The sequence below is a fragment of the Schistocerca gregaria genome, chromosome 2 (genome assembly GCF_023897955.1).
Source record: "Schistocerca gregaria isolate iqSchGreg1 chromosome 2, iqSchGreg1.2, whole genome shotgun sequence".
NCBI lineage: Eukaryota > Metazoa > Arthropoda > Insecta > Orthoptera > Acrididae > Schistocerca > Schistocerca gregaria.
The window spans coordinates 905,090,611-905,107,890 of NC_064921.1; the positions used below are offsets into that span (position 1 = coordinate 905,090,611).

Sequence of the window (17,280 nt, forward strand, 5' to 3'; positions counted from 1 at the left end):
GCAATTCCACCAACAACTTTCTGAGTAATAAACGGATTAAAAGTAGCAAATGACTGAACGTCTTCAGTACGTGAAATCATGAGGAACCCTGCTGCAGATGGGAAGGGTCTTCGAATCATGAGCTTCATGCAGTTTACGATTAGTGGACGTTGACTGTGGTGGTGATGATGGGCTCTTTGCCAGAAAATCCCCCACGAATACTAGCTGCTCCGATGGCGTGCTCCTTCCAACTCAACTGGGGGATCCCCTTAGAGGGGGGGGGGGGGGGGCTCCCGCCTCAGGTGGTTCTTCACACAACCGGTCAGACCTCTCTACCACCTGAGAGAGGGAGGGACCAATTGGCAATTTGGGAAGGTGTTAGCTTAGCTGTGGGAATGGCTTGTACCAGGGGGTACGTGCAAACCCTGTCAACTTGTGGCTTGGAATCATGTGTTCCCCTGTCACCTGTTACAGGCAGATAGGCAGATATGTGAGCTGGCCTTTAGGCGGACACAAGGAAGATGAAGAACCTCAACTGCCAAAGCAGAGGACAGATAAGAGAAGAGGAACGGAGAAATAAAAAAGGAACAAAAAACCGTGGATAGACTGTTCTGATATCGGCTACTGAAAATTCAAAACACACTCCCAAACACATTCCAGACAAATTACCCAAGGGTGACGGGAAGGGGGGGAGGGTGGCGAGGGCAAAGCAGGAGGATAGACATGCAACATGGAAGTGAAAAGATGCTGCAAAGACTGGAGCCCCTGGGGGTCAAGCACGAACTCACCAAAAAGTGATGAGCCCCCTGGAGGAATCGTCGAGTTTGATACACTACTATGTCCTGAGACTGTATGTAGACAACTGAATCTTAGATTGATTTTTGCTTAAATTTTAATATATCTGGATGCCACCTACACATAGCATCCACATTCAATACCACAGGGGACTGGTAAATAAACACCAATAGTATTTCTTGAAAACAAGATTTTACGTTCGCACAGTCACTATACCATACACTCAACATTAGTACCATGAACGTCGGAAAGGTAGTCCATTTTGTTCCACGCTCTAATCAACAAGTCCATTTTTATTGAATCCACAGTTTCAGCAACTCGATTTTCAGCTCCTGGATAGTAGCTGCCATTGGTGCCATAAAACTCTGTCTCTTAAGTACCTCCACAGTAAAAAAATCGCAAAGTGTGTAGTCTGGTGATCTAGGAGATGAAAAGCAATGAAAAAGATCTTGTGGTCCACCTCTTCCTGACCAACGTTGTGACATGGTGTCGATAAGATAACGCCGCATCTCAAGGACAACATGAGCTGGTGCGCCGTCATTCAAGGAAATGAAATCATTCAAATGGTTCAAATGGCTCTGAGCACTATGGGACTTAACAGCTATGGTCATCAGTCCCCTGGAACTTAGAACTACTAAAACCTAACTAACCTAAGGACATCTCACAACACCCAGTCATCACGAGGCAGAGAAAATCACTTACCCCGCCGCGATCGAACCCGGGAACCCGGGCGAGGGAAGCATGAAATCATTGAAACCTTCGTGAAGTTGAGGAAATAACCAGTTGTCCACCATGACCAGATATTATTTTTCTGCCACTTTTTCCTCAGCGAAAAAGAAAGCTCCATGAGCTTCCTGAACAGAATCGCTAAAACATTCAATTTCGATGTGCCTTTTTCACGTTCGAAGATAACGCTAGGATTTTGTGACCCCCAAATTCTCATTTTATAGAAGTTTAATTTACCCAACAGTTGAATCGTCAAATCGTCCAGAAAATATTTCTTTCGGAAAAAAGGTGCCCTCTGGCATATTCTGTAGAACTTAAATGCAAAATTCGACCCTTCTGTTATGGCCGCAAGAACCCAATTGCTGCAGTATCTGCAATTTGTGGGGCTTCATATGCGGCCGCCGTTCCAGAACGAGCCACACCGTTGTTTGAGGAAGTTGAAGTTCCTGGCCTGGGCGTCTTGTGGAGTTCGGAGGGTTACGTGCGAAGCCATCTCGAATACGCTTGTCATTTTCATCAGGCGTGCGTGACCGACCCTATAATAAGCAAATTTTTGTGTGTCAATAATATATCTACTTGTGCAGAGTCGGCTTTTCGCTGCATCAACGGTTGCACGAGAACAGTTGACTTACTTCGAGCAAATTCCAACGCACAAAATGATTTTTCTTGTGGTGTGGTTGCTATGTTGCTACAAACAAACAACAACATAGCCTCACTTTATACATTCCTGTACCCAGTACATGCGAAATGTGGTTTTATCTTTTATATGTTTGTCTGTAATAAACAAATGAAACCTCTTATGTCGTTCAGAATCACCCGATACGTCTGCTATGACACATCAGCATCTGTTATAACGTAACGATACAATAATTCACATGACAAGTACTTCTTTTTGCGTTATACGGTGTTAATCCTAACCTACAAACGTAAACATTTTCAGTGTCCCCTTGTCAATGAAATATTTTGAAATAACATTCATACAATCTACAAAAAATCTGTTTTATAAATGGTGGAAGTAGACACCTGGACCATGTGAGGAATTTTGCATCCAAAGATATATTGCAATGATGCTAACGTCTGCTGCACTCCAGACAGTGAATGAAAAGTCAGCATCTGATATTGAAAGAAGTCGGACTCGAAGTGACTGCGAGAGACCATGAAAATGGGTTTATATGACGGCATGGTGACAAAATAGCCCCAGGGGACTTTGTCTAGAAGGTTGCGGGTGGCATCCAAGAGGATCCGAGCTGAGCCTGACATTCCCACCACTGACTTGTGTCGCTGGCCAGTGTGGCCGAGTGGTTCTAGGAGCTTCAGTCTTGACCGTTACGGTCGCAGGTTCCAATCCTGCCTCGGGCATGGATGTATGTGATGTCGTTAGGTTAGTTAGCTGTAAGTAGTTCTACGTTCTAGGGGACTATTGAACTCAGGTGTTAAGTCCCATAGTGCTCAGAGCCATTTGAGTCATTTGACTTGTGTCAGTCCCCTCCTGTTTCCTTCGTGTCTGCATCCCTTCGCCAACTCTCAACTCTTGTTTTTTTTATTTTGGTTCCGAATCCCCGAGGGTATCTTCCACTTTCCTATCTCTCTCACGCCAGTTCTGCTGGGTTTTATGCAGGACCCTAGCCCAAGGTTGTGGGTGGAGCTACCAACGGCAGCTGCGGCGCGGAAGGAGAGCTTCGGTAAGGTGCACTTGCTTGGCGGAAGTACCGTACCACAGGCGATAATAGGGTTGAACCTGAACAAGTCGGCAACTTCTGCAACCCACTCCTGTGGAAGCAGTTGTTTGGGTCGAGAGAAAGCCACGAATGCTGGGCAAGTTTGCTGTTTTTAAGTATGTCCCGCGCGATGCAGTGCCTGTGGAGAGGGCACTCCGTCTGCGCCTGCAAAGGTGAGGATAACAACACGGGGAGTCGCAGTTACCTGTTTTAAGCCTTGCTCTGAGGGACGAGAGTGCAGGCGCCAGCGGTGACTTTCGTCGGTGCGATAGTTGATCGCGAGTAATTGAATAGATAGCTGATGGGCAACTTCCAGTCAGTAGCGTACTAACTCGTCCCCCATCTTCAGCTTCAATGGATGTATAGAGCTACAAGCCTCTCACTGTGCTTGATAGAAGGTGGGTTACTGAGACACCTGGAGAAAACAACACTAAAGTAGCTTATAAGAACAAAACAAACAGTTCAGTAGCACAATTTGCCACCTGGAATGTCAGAAATATGTTACCCGGACATAACACTCCTAAAGATGCTGCCCTGTAGTCAGATAAACACCCATAGTGGACAGGGAACTGCTGCGTCTTCCCACTGATGTGGCTACATTACAGGAAACTCATCTCTCGGGAAAGAGAGAGATTCTGGAGAAAGACGGCAGCATGGAGGGGGCTTTGCAGTACGAAGCAGTCTTCTTAGCTGCTGCGAACAACAAAAATCTTTCTCGGAACAATTAACAACTTAGAGATTAAATACAAACAACTTAGAGATTAAAAACAATGTCAGGCCCCTGCACATTATCTCAGCACATGCTTCCTCTATGAAAACGCTACCTGAATTCAAAGACCAGTTTTACGAATTTGTGTGGAAATGCTTGGACAATGTTGTGTATCAGAAAAAGTAATGATACTGAGAGACTTCCGAGGAAGAACTGTGAAGATATGGAACATCTGACCTGACTGCATTGACCAACACGGCACTGTCTATATGAACGACAATGGTCAGCGACTGCTGAAATTTTGCACCTCTCTTTCTCTTTGCATCACTAACACTTACTTCCGAACAGAACCATGCACAAACTATTTGCTATTATCTTGACGTCATCATACAGAGAAGACGTGACCTACGTTATGTCCTTAGCCCCTGTACATATCACAGTCCTGACTGTGATACTGATCATTCTTTAGTTAGGGCTGTGATACTGACCACTCTTTAGTTATGGCCAATTCACGGTTCACGCCGGAGAAGATTCACTAAAAAAAAAATGTTCAAATGGCTCTTAGCACTATGGGACTTAACTGCTATGGTGATCAGTCCCCTAGAACTTAGAACTACTTAAACCTAACTAACCTAAGGACATCACACACATCCATGCCCGAGGCAGGATTCGAACCTGCTACCGTAGCTGTCGCGTGGTTCCAGACTGAAGTGCCTAGAACTGCTCGGCCACCGTGGCCGGCTACATTCACTCAGTTTAGGGCGTTTGTCAAAGAGCGAGGATCAACACCGAAGGTATCCGGGATGATGCGCTACATAAGGAGTCCAGAGAAGATATTGAGATGGAACTGCTTCCTGAGCAACTGATAATGCATAGAGCGCCGACCGTATGTGTCATCTAGCTTAAGAAAATACACGCATCAAAAAAGTTTCCCATCACCCCGGTTCCTAAAATTCCTGAACATACACGTTCACTGTGAATATTGTATCACAGACACAGGCCCTTCGACTGTTTATAGATGTCACTATACCCGCTCAAAGATGTAAACAACCAAGTATTAGCAGCCCCTATTAGACGGAGACGGTTCGACAGCCGATCAGTTCAGGTTATTCCACCAGGAAGGAGGTACCATGCTCTCGTTGTCTTTAGTTCAACCATGCCTACACGGCCACTACCTCGGTTCGATCGCGTCCGCGTTGTTACTTTGTGCCGGGAAGGGCTCTCAACAAGGGAAGGGTCCAGGCATCTCGGAGTGAACCAAAGCAATGTTGTTAAGACATGGAGGAGATATAGAGAGAGAGCGACAGGAACTACCGATGATATGCCTCCCTCATGCCGACTACTGCAGTGGATGATCGCTACCTACGGATTATGGCTCGGAGGAAACCTGACAACATCTCCACGAAGTTGAACAATGCTTTTCGTGTTACGACTCAAACTGTGCGCAATATGCTGCATGATGAACAACTGCACTCCCGACGTCCATGGCGAGGTCCTTCTTTGGATCCACGATACCATGAAGCGCGGTACACATGGGCCCAAAAAAATGCCGAATGGACCGCTCAGGATTGGCATCACGTTGTCTTCACCGATGGGTGTCACATATGCCTTCAACCAGACGAATGTCGGAGATATGTTTGGAGGCAACCAAGTCAGGATGAACGCCTTAGCCACCCTGTCTAGCGAGTGTAGCTAGGTGGACGTTCCCTGCTGTTCTTGGGTGGCGTTATGTGGGGCCGACGTACGCTGCAGGTAGTCATGGAAGGCATCATAACGACTGTACATACGTGAAAGCTATCCTACGACCGATAGTGCAACCATAACGGAAGCATATTGGCGAGGCATTCGTCTTCACTGACGACAATTCGCAGCCCCGTCGTGCACATCCTGTGAATGACTTCCTTCAGGATAACGATATCACTCGACTACAATGACCAGCGTGTTCTCCGTACATGAACCCTATCGAACATGCCTGGGACAGTTTGAAAAGGGCTGATTATGGATGACGTGGCCTAACAACCACTGTGGGATCTACGCCGAGTCGCCGTTGAGGAGTGGGACAATCTGGACAAACAGTGCCTTGACGAAGTTGTGGACAGTATGTCACAACCAATACAGGCACTCATCAATGGAAGAGGACTTGCTACTGTGTATTAGAAGTGCCGGTGTGTACAGCAATCTGGACCACCACCTCTGAAGGTCTCGGTGTATGGTGGTACAACATGCAATATGTGGTTTTCATGAGCAATAAAAAGAGCGGAATTGATGTTTATTATGATCTCTATTCCAGTTTTATGTACGGGTCCTGAACTCTCGGAAACGAGGAGATGCAAAGCTTTTTATAGATGTGTGTGTTATGCAAACAGCTCTTAGAACAATTGTGAAGCAGGGTAGAATTCAAATCTACTACTTTCCTGAATGTGAAAGTCAGTGCGCCCCTATAAAGAGAAGAAACAAAATGCTCATATACATGTCACGAGTAATCCTTAAGACCAACGAGCAATAGCAGATTGAGAGGCCTGCAGAGCAGGTATACAAAGAATTTTTCGTCGTTGTTCAAATATATAGTAGATCAGCCTTTGCCAATCTATTCAGATCTACAGAGACAAGATTACCGTGGAATGGATAAAAGCATCAAAACGGCCATTGGACCAACAAGCAGGAAGTATGATGCAATAAAAGATCAACGATAAAAAGCAGCAGCTACAGAGATGGGTGCAGCACTTTGCTACCTGTACTCAGAAGGCGTCACCACTCCTTCAGAAGCTTTGGGTTCTTTATCAACTTACGCTATTAAGTCTGAACTTGACGATCCTCTTACACACGACGAATTAAAGCTCCAACTTAGAAGTCTATAGCTAGGCAACAGTTCAGGTCATAATAACCTACTGGCTGAAATCACCAAACCTGGGTTTCTCCTATATTGTATCAAATTCTACTGCAGTGAAGGAAAGATTGCACAATTCCTCAAGACATGAGAGATGCAAATACAGTAACAATCTGCCAGGGAAAAGGCTGCAGAGGTGAATGTAACAATTATCGAGGAGTGTCTCTCTTGGGAATTGCTGGAAAGGTGTATGCGAGGACAATCCTGAAAAGACGGGAAACTTCGGCTGCTCGGATCTAACTGAGTCACAGTGCTGATTTGGAGCTGGCAGATCCAAAAGTGACATAATATTCAGCTTGTGCGTGCTACGAGTAAAGTTCCGCGAACATAGAGTGCCATTACATGTGGCTTTTTTCGATCTCAACAAAACCTTTGACACCGTCAGTAAGGAGGGACTCATATTGGAGAAACTTGGATGTCCACCGCCTTTGCCGTCCTTAATAAGATCTTTTCATGACAACATGCATAGCTCTGTAATCTTCGATGGTAGCACATCTAAACCATTCGAAGTGAACTTTGGGCTGAGACAAGGCTGTGTGTTAGTTACCATCTACACTTTTCCGAATTTTCTTTTCGCCTCTGCTCCAAGTGGCTTTTGAGAATTACAATGTTGGAATTCACGTGGATACTAGGAAAGACGGAACGCTTTTTGACGTCACTATTCTGAATAATAAGACAAGGAGTTATGAGATATTCGCTTCTTAACTCCTATACACAGAGCTGCAATTGTTGCGAACTCTACAGGAGAGTTGCTAGAGCTAGTATCAATATTTAGTCATGCGTGCCACCTATTCTCGATGAGAGTAAACAGCAGTAAGACCGGAATTATGGTTCAGGTTGCTAATACACTGCCGGATATCACATTATATGGCACTGCTCCGCAAGTCATGGATACCTTCTGCTGTCTTGGACCCACTATAGAATCAAACGTGCCTGCTGACAAGGAGATTGGAAGAGCTGCAACAGATTTGGCAAGTTCTTTAAACGTGTGTGGAGAAACAACTAACTCACTTTGACCGCCAGATTTAATGTATATCAATTTTGCGGTTCAGCATCCTTTTGTATGCATCATAAACGTGGGATACTTATGCAAAACAAAAACATCGCCTTAATACTTTCTACATGCAGTGCCTGCGATCTATCGTCTTTGTAACGTGGAAGGACCAAGTGACCAACGAAGCAGTACTATCTAAAACTGATTGCCACAGCATTTCAGCTTCCCTGCAGCAGAGATGACTCCACTGGCTGGGACAAGTCTATCGTATGGATCCTGACAGATTACCACATGAGGTGATGTTTGGAGAGATTTCTACAGCCAAAAGCCCCATAGGACACCATGTGTTGAGGTTCAAGGACTCCTGAAAACGAGATATGGAGAGCTTTGGCATCAACACCAACATGTGGAAGGTATGGGACAGCATAAGACCAGAGTGGCTGGAATGACGAAGCATGATGAAGGCATGTTAGACAAATTAAGGTAGAAAACGCTTCCCAATAATACTACTGCTCCCGCCTCAGCAGCTAGGTATACTTGCTACAAATGCGGCAAGAGACGCCGTGCTGCCATTGGTTTGATAAGGCGTACGAAAAACTGTAACTCATAACCACATAGCCACTGTAACAATTATCTACCTAGATGTGGTGACAAAATGTATAGCAAGACATTGTGAATGCGAGAGCCGGCAGTTCCATGGGCCACAGTAACGTATTTATTCAAGGAGAAGTTTCGGTAGGAATACTGAAAGAAGAGTACCCTTTAGCAAGTTGAATAAGTAATCTAGAAGCTGTACGACTATACCACTTCGTACTTTCTGATATGCAGAACACTTGGTAGTCTCGTAGAATCAATTTCTTGAGTAGTACAACGTTTGTGCCAACTTTATACTGACCTTCAGTTAGAAACTTCCTTACGCCATTAGTACCAACAGTAGGATCCTTTTCCTCTTGTTGAAATAACGGAGTGTTGTTGTTACAACTATAAGACCAACGTTACCAGCTATCTGAGGTTATTCCATCGTTTTTGAAGGTTAATTAATTCAGCCTCGTAATATCAAGTTGTGTGGGTACTTTATGCCCACTTTTTGAAAACATTATGATCTAGTAAGTTACTTTAAGTTCTAAAACTGGGAAAAAATATTTATTGTTTGAAGTGAATTTTCCTAGCAGATTCCATAAATGTTTAAAATTATTTAGGAAGACTTAACTTAAAATTTAATGTCTTAGCAGCAGATGTCAGTTTCCCCAGTGAATGTCATAATCAATATTTTCAGTTTCAGGACCCTACTAAACGTTAGTATCTCTTTCAAACCTAAGTTGCGGGTAAGAGCCAAAAACAGTTTAAAAAATTTGCAGTTTTAATTTTTTTGTCATGGTCACAAAGCATCCCGAGGTCACTAGTCCACGTTAATGAAAACGCGTGGATTTTGCTAAGAGGGTGCTAAATGATATTTTTGGGATCTGGAGCTTACTTATGCATCAGTACCTCTTGAAAAACTATGTTGCAAATTCAAATCAACAAAAAATAACGAGTACTGTTTCTTTTTACTTTTTAAGTTTGGGCATGAAGTAACCGACCCCCCCCCCCCCCCATACCCTTGATACTGCTTGGAATGAAAAATGCGTTTTTGTTGCTAGGGTTAAGTGTCATAATCATTTATTCTGACACATCGTACTAAATATTTCTATTATGATTCAAAAGTGTTATGTAGTTTTATGTATTTATCAATTTTATATGTGGATCTTGGCTTTCGTATTTTCGGCGTTGCGTTATTTAATTTGCTGCTATTTTTGACGTCAATTGAAATTGACTATCATTATGTTTTTCTGGTCAATGAATTTTGCTTAAAAGAAGTGACCGATAACATACACTGTTGGTGAGCATCATACGAGACCACGTTTCTCGTCCACTGCTTGAATACTGCTCAGCAGGGTTGGATCCGCACCAGATAGGGTTGATAGAAGAGATAGAGAAGATCCAACGGAGAGCAGCGCGCTTCATTACAGGATCATTTAGTAATCGCGAAAGCGTTACGGAGATGATAGATAAACTCCAGTGGAAGACTCTGCAGGAGAGACGCTCAGTAGCTCCGTACGGGATTTTGTTAAAGTTTCGAGAACATACATTCACCGAAGAGTCAAGCAGTATATTGCTCCCTCCTACGTATATCTCGCGAAGAGACCATGAGGATAAAATCCGAGAGATTAGAGCCCACACAGATGCATACCGACAATCCTTCTTTCCACGTACAATACGAGACTGGAATAGAAGGGAGAACCGATAGAGGTACTCAGGGTACCCTGCGCCACACACCGTCAGGTGGCTTGCGGAGTATGGATGTAGATGTAGATGTAGATTACCACGGCACGTTATACAATTTGGTTTTAATGTATCCTAATTTTTCAGTGTTATGATAATTAACTTTCTAAAATTTTATAATTTCTTGTATTTTTGATTGATTCCTTGATGTCTGTTGTAAGCTTCATACCTTTTTTTTTAATTTTTACGTTAATTCTGCTTAAATCCTATACAATATGGTCATAACATTTTTTCTTAACGGACTGGCGACAGTAGTAAGTGAAGAAATAATTTCATGATGAGATTTTCAATCTGATGCGGAGTGTGCGCTGATATGAAACTTCCTGTCAGATTAAAACTGTGTGCTTGACCGAGACTCGAACTCGGGACCTTTTGTCTTTCGCGGGCAGGTGCTCTCCCAGAGTCCAACGAGCTCTCTGACCGAACAGGCTGACCTACCGTGCCGGCAGCCCCACCTGAGCTATCTAAGCACGACTTACGCTCCGTTCTCACAGCTTTACTTCCACCAGTACCTCGTCTCCCACCTTACAAGCTTCTTTCTGCCAGGAAGTTTCATATCAGCTCACACTCCGCTGCTGAGGGAAAATTTCATTCTGGAAACATCCCCCAGGCTGTTGAAAGCCATGTCTCCGCAATATCCTTTCTTCCAAGAGCGCTAGTTCTGCAGCGTCGCAGAAGAGCTTCTGTGAAGTTTGGTTCATATGAGGTTTACTTTAATCACAGTGGATTGCAAATATAGCGAACTGTGTAGGCAAGTTATACGTGCCTGTTCCACTGAAAGGATATATTTAGCACGTGGCATTCCTTTGTTTACAGGAGATCATTTACTGGTCTCTTGAGCCCAGCAAAACTGAAATATTCCGTGTTTAGACAGCCACTTTGTCATTTATTACCGAATTAGAGCTAAATTAATGTCAAACGGGACAACAGAGTCCGCAGCGGTCATAACAGCAAGGACCGGCCTTACTACAACCCCATATGTTTCGTTCACATAGGGATCGTGAGAATAAGATTACAATAATTGCTTCACGCACAGAGGCAGTGTAACAATCATTTTTTCCCGCGCTCCATACCTGAATGGAACAGGAAGAGACCCTAATAACTGGTACAATGGACCGTACCCTCTGCCATTCACCTCATGGTGGTTTGGGAAGTATAGATGTAGAACAAAGGAACTCGACATTATAAATTTCGCTCAGAAGAATTCGGTAGAGACAAAACTCAAATGGCTCTGAGCTGTATGGGGCTTAACATCAGTCTCCTAGAACTTAGAACTACTTAAACCTAACCAATCTAAGGACATGACACACATCCATGCCCGAGGGAGGACACGAACCTGCGACCGTTGCTGTCGCGCAGGTCCGGACTGAAGCACCTAGAACTGTTCGGCCACAGCAGCTGTCCTGGAGAGGCAGTTGCAGATTATATGGATGATGCTGATGCAAGCGCAGGATTGATATTAAATAAGACATGTGACCGGAGTACAATCATGATGTTTCAATTGGTGAATAATCAGTTATCAAATACTGTAACCAAACGTATGGTAAAGATAAACAGTAAAAAGTCCTTTAGACAAGGTCATGGACAACAGACTTTATAACTGAGCGTTGAGCGATGAATTGAAATTGAGAATACATTTACTGAACGTGATTAAGGGAGAATATCGATAAAGTTCAAAGAAGGCAGGACGTTCCGTATTATCGAGAGGGGAGAGAGTGTCACGGACGTGATACAGGATCCGTAGTGGCGTTTTCCTGAACGGCGGGATCTTCTAGCGATATTTCTGTCGCCAACTTTCTCCTCCGAATGCAAAAATTTCATGACCTACATAAGGAGAAACGGTGATAAAATAAGACACATCAGAGCTCGCAGGGAAAGATAAAGGTTTTTATTTTTTCCGCGCGCTGTTCCAGAGTGAAATAATAGAGAACTGTCATGAAAGTGGTTCTATGAACCCTCCGCTAGGCACTTAAGTGCGATTAGCGTAGTATCCATGAAGATGAAGATTTGGATAACAAAACGGAGTCCTACACGAAGGTTCAAGAAACTGCTTTAAGTAACCTTACTAAGAAGTAAATCGCTAAATTTTTAGATGGTAAATGTAAAACAAGAAACTACAAGTAATGAGACTCGTTATGAACTGAATAAATCTGCTGACATTTGAAGGAATAGATTTTGCAGTACAGAAACTCGGTTACCAGCTGGGCGGCCCGAGTGGTTCTAGGCGCTACATTCTGGAGCAGATCGACCGCTACGGTCGCGGGTTCGAATCCTGCCTCGGGCATGGGTGTGTGTGATGTCCTTAGGTTAGTTAGGTTTAATTAGTTCTAAGTTCTAGGCGACTGATGACCTTAGAAGTTGAGTCGCATAGTGCTCAGAGCCATTTGAACCTTTTGTTACCAGATTTTGATAAAGAGCTGATAACTAACTGGCTGAACATTTTATGGCTATTGATACATACATTCATGGTAGAAACCAAATCTTAGGCACTAACATAATCCAAAATATCGAATAACTTAAAGGTAAAGTCGTAAAAAGTCTGAAATATGCAATATCCAAAATTAATGAGCTTATTGAAGCTTAAATAGTATAAAAGGTGAAACATGACATAGCCAAGTAAAGTGATGAACTAAAGAAATTCGACCCTAAAGGAAAAGCTCACCCAGCGAAATGTATGTATGTATGTAGGAAAATGAAACCTGGAAAACTCCTTGAACTGCGTGTTAATAGTGGAAACAAAACACATCAGAGACGAGCTCGATAATAGGCCATAACAATATCTGAGAATAGTTGAGGCCGATTCCTTTTCAGGAAGTTCTGAACGCACCTCCTTACTGACCTGGAGGAGAAAAGAATATGAGATATTACTGTGAGGAACTGTGCTGCAAATTTTACCTTATCATGCCCACTCGTCTAATATAGACTGCCTAGAAAGCTGTTTTCTCGGACTGCTAGATAACAATTCAAGCAACTCGTATTAATGGAGTTTATTACAGTAAGTTAAATAGACAGTACTTAACTCTGCGCATTCACAAAAGTGTATCGCAAGCAAATGATGACGTGCAAATAAACAAAGTCCTTGGAAGATGCATTTTCAATGCAAGCAAAACAAAACCGTTCAGAAGTCACTGCTGTAGCGTTTTTTATGACGGCTCTTCGTCTACTCCGCTGGCGGCCAGATAGAGCGGTGCTTATATTCTCTTGGCCTGGATGCCGCTCCTGTCTTGGTGTTGTCCTAGTCAGCGTACTATCGGCTGACGTCATCTCACACTCCACTCTACTCTCCCGTTCTTTATCGTCGTACCGGCGCTTGCCGTAACGCAGGAATATTCCTCCTCCCCCCCCCCTTCATCCCCAAAGCGTCCGACCCACGGTCGTCGTGTAGGGAGCGCGACAACGGCGGGCAAGGAGGAGGGTGGACGCTCCGCTGGGCCAGAGCTGCGGCTGCAGGGGCGACGCCAACTGCCTGCAGTCGTACCTCGATCTGCGCTCTGGCGGGAACGTCCTCTGGAAAACGACCAGAAGTGTACGCGATCACCTCCTAAGGCCAATAACCCGATGTAGAAGGCATCGGCTGCTGTGGTGTGAGCGGGTCCAGCTCCATCGGTAGGAAGAGAGCAGGCGAAGGCGGAACCTCCATGGAGCTGTCCCGCGGTGTTCTAGGGTCCTTAAATCTGGGGGAAGAGACACAGAAGGATCACCTTGCGCTGTGGCTGCCGAAGTGTGCGGACGCTCTGTGCTGAAGTTGCCGAGGCAAACCTCTCGCTCGTGATACTGTAGCGATCGGCTGCGCGGGTTCACGCGTTTGGCTACTCGCCTTGCGTGTTCTCGCAAACCAGCGTCTTTCTCTTTCAGAGTCGACAGCCTGCAACGGCCTTTAGGAACTCGTGCGGCAAAATCCACGTGGCGTGACCCCATTGTCTGAAAAAGCAAAGTGTCGTGTCTTTCAAATGAGGCAATATTGTCGTGTACGAGGAGCTCGAACGAGACGATCGCCTCGGCGAGACTGAGGGTGAGGCAGATGGCGGTCTAAGGGAAGTTTCCCGGACGACGGCAGCGTCTGGCCCCCCACCACCGACGAGTGAGAGTGTTGCTCGCGGGCGTCGGACGAACGTGGAAACTTCCGCGAACGGACGGCGCCGCGCCCGCACGCTCTCTCTGCCGAGACGACGGATCGAGCCGCCGTTCCACCTGACAAAGGAGGATCTCTCCGCCACCATGGCCATGCTGACTCCTTAAGAGTACCGCATCGCTGTGCAACATCTGGCTATGGAAACAGACGCGGACAGGGTGGAGGCTCTAACGATACTCCGGTCTCGGTTGCCTGCGTTTCGCGACAGTCATTTGCATGTCGCAGTTGCCACGACAGCTGCCGCGCCAGTGCCAGCAGTTGCACCAGCCGTGGTGGCTACTGAAGCCGCCACGCCCTCACCGACGTCCAGGCTGGCAACACCTGACAAGCCTGTCGAGGTCGAGAAAACCTCGCGGAAGCGCCCAGCCGCGGCCGTAGAGGACACTCCCTCCCCCCAGGCAAGTTCCGGTCGCGCCAAGCGGAAGAAGAGGAGGGTACGCCGCAGAATGACGACTGCATCACCGAGGAAGCCGGATGAAGAAGGCTTCATCGCGCCCTCCCGTCGCCACACGGCGAAACCCAGGTCGTTTGGACCGGTGACGCCAGAACAGGTCGAGGTTGCAAACCGTTTTGCAGATCTATCGCCGAGACCGACGGGGACGGGACAACACCGACTACGGCGACGAAACCGCCCCGCCGCCCTCCGCTGATCACCATTCATTGGAGTAAGGAGTACAGCGAACTCCGAGAGATGCTGTGCTCCATCGCAAAACCGCTGAAGATGTTCGCGGAGACATATATTTACAAGGTCAGAGCGGAGTCCTTGTAGGATCATGCGAAACTCATGAGACTCTGTGAGACCAAGAAGTTGTTCTGCTACACGCAGAGTACGGAGCAGCTGAAGCAGCTGAAGGTCGTCATCCGTCATCTGCCGATGAAGATGGAACCGGCGTTCCTACAGCGGCAGCTGGAGGAACTCGGCTTCCAGACCCGCCACGTCGGCCTGATGAGGTCGCCCAGGACCCACAGGGACCCGCCCTTCTTCCTTGTGGTCTTAGTTGACAATGTGGACAACCAGAAAATTTTTCAGGTTGCAAACATTGCCGACTTCGACGTGAAAGTCGAGCCACTCCGCGCGAAAGGCAGGCGAGCACAGTGCTTCAACTGGCAACGCATGGACCACGTGGCAAAGTTCTGCAGGATACCTGTGCGTTGCTGCAAGTGCGCCGAGGAGCACCAGTCGCGGGACTGCCCCGAGAAGAAGGAAGACCGACCGACGTGCTGCAACTGTAACGGGGACCATGTCGTCTGTTACCGGGGATGCGCCGCATTCAAGAGCGGGAAACTCGCCAGCCGCGTAAACCCGATCGCAGCTTCGCGGACGCTGCTAAGGGGAAGCCGGCCGCCCCTTCCGAGAGGCCACGGCCGCTCGCAGGGGAGGCCGCACCGGCACCGCAGCCGTCGCAGCTGCCCTCGCCCGCGGCACCGCCTGCAGTCGGGGAGGCCGGCTTGCCGGCGCCCGCGGCTGTAGGAGGGGTTGCCGCCTGCGCAGGGCGTTCCCAGCGCGCCGCTCCGCTGCCGGCTAGGGGAAATGTCGCGAGGGAGTCAAACCTTCCCGAAACGGCGAAGGAAGACTCCACCGAGCTACCCGCGCTTCTGCGGTCACTCAGCCAGTTGATGACGCAGCTACCAGTCCTCGTGGGAGCAATGACGGCGGCCCTCCAGGCCACCGCTGGGAGAAGCCAGCCCTAATATGGATAACGACCATATCTATGGGTTAACCATGTGCACGTTCAACGCTCAGGGTCTCCACCCTCAGCAGGGCGAGTTTCGCCAATTCCTACGGGACGAGGCGATCGAAATCTGCCTTGTGCAGGAGACCTTCCTCAAACCTGGGGTCGAAGTGCGAGCAGCAAACTTTTGCTGCTACCGAGATGACAGAGCCACCCATGGGGGCGGCACTGTCATCTACGTGAAGAAGTCACTGCGCCACCACTGAGTTCAACTGCCGGCGCTCAAAGCGCTGGAAACCCCAGGAGTGGCCGTCAACACCACCGCCGGAAAGATTGTTTCGTGTCGGTCTATCGGCAGCCTAGCAGACCACTAGACGAAGCCGACTTCGACGTCCTGCTGTCGCTGGAGGGGCGAGTTTTCATTGCCGGGGATTTCAATGCGAAACACACCGAATGGAACTCGCGAACTGTTAGCCGCAGCGGGCGCCGCCTCCCCCGCGTTGTTCACCGCAACGGCGCGATCACCGTGGGGCCGTTTGACCCCACGATGTTCCCTGCACGGGGACAGCCCGACGAGCTCGATATTGCCCTTCTGAAGGGCATCGGGCACTTCGCGACCGCCGAGACGCGGAACGTTCTCTCCTCCGACCACGTACCGGTCATTTTTGGCCTCGACTTGGCCGGAACTTCTCTCCCAGACAGCCGTCCGAGCTATCGCAGGCTCGACGCCGAGCGCTTTCAGATGAAAGCGCTCGAACTGCTCGAGGACGCGCCAAACCCCGCCGTGGTAGGGGCAGACGCCGCCCTAGCATTCTTCACCCGAAGAATACTCGAGCAGCGGAGGAAGCCACTCCGAGACGTCGCCAAGGACCACGAGACTTCTCGCGACAGCTACCGCGCCCTATCCTGGACGCGATCACCGAGAAGAACCGACTGTTTCGTGAATGGCAGACACGAAGCGCCGATTAAACCGCATGAGACGGGAAATTAAGGCAGCAGTCGAGCATCACCAGAACCAGGAATGGGAAGACCTTGTATCTACCCTCAATCCTGAGGATGGCAGTGCATGGAGGGTGGTAAAGTCCTTCCTAAACCGTCGACAGCGAATACCGCCTTTACAGGTCGACGCGAAAGCCAGCGTCCTGCCTGACGCCTTTGCAGCCAACTTCACACCGGTGGCCGACGCCATCGACGACGACCACATACGGCGAGTCCACGAGCAACAACCAACCTTCCGCGCCGCAAGGGAGGAAGGCGACGTTATCGAGCCGATAACGGAGGAGGAAGTTGCTGTGCAACTTCGCTCGCTGAACCCCAAGAAGGCGGGAGGCAGCGATGGCGTCAC

General features: G+C 47.5%; 1 protein-coding gene across 1 annotated transcript; it reads left to right on the forward strand.

The window, feature by feature from the left end:
* Nucleotides 1-14,399: 14,399 nt before the first annotated feature.
* On the forward strand, nucleotides 14,400-14,912 carry LOC126336043 (proteoglycan 4-like). Its single transcript, XM_049999523.1, has one exon. It carries the CDS (start codon nucleotides 14,400-14,402, stop codon nucleotides 14,910-14,912), a length of 513 nt encoding a protein of 170 aa, XP_049855480.1.
* Nucleotides 14,913-17,280: the final 2,368 nt, after the last annotated feature.

What these genes read in the sequence shown, in the direction of transcription:
- LOC126336043 (XM_049999523.1), top strand. Translation starts at nt 14,400, where the DNA reads ATGGAAACAGACGCGGACAGGGTGGAGGCTCTAACGATACTCCGGTCT.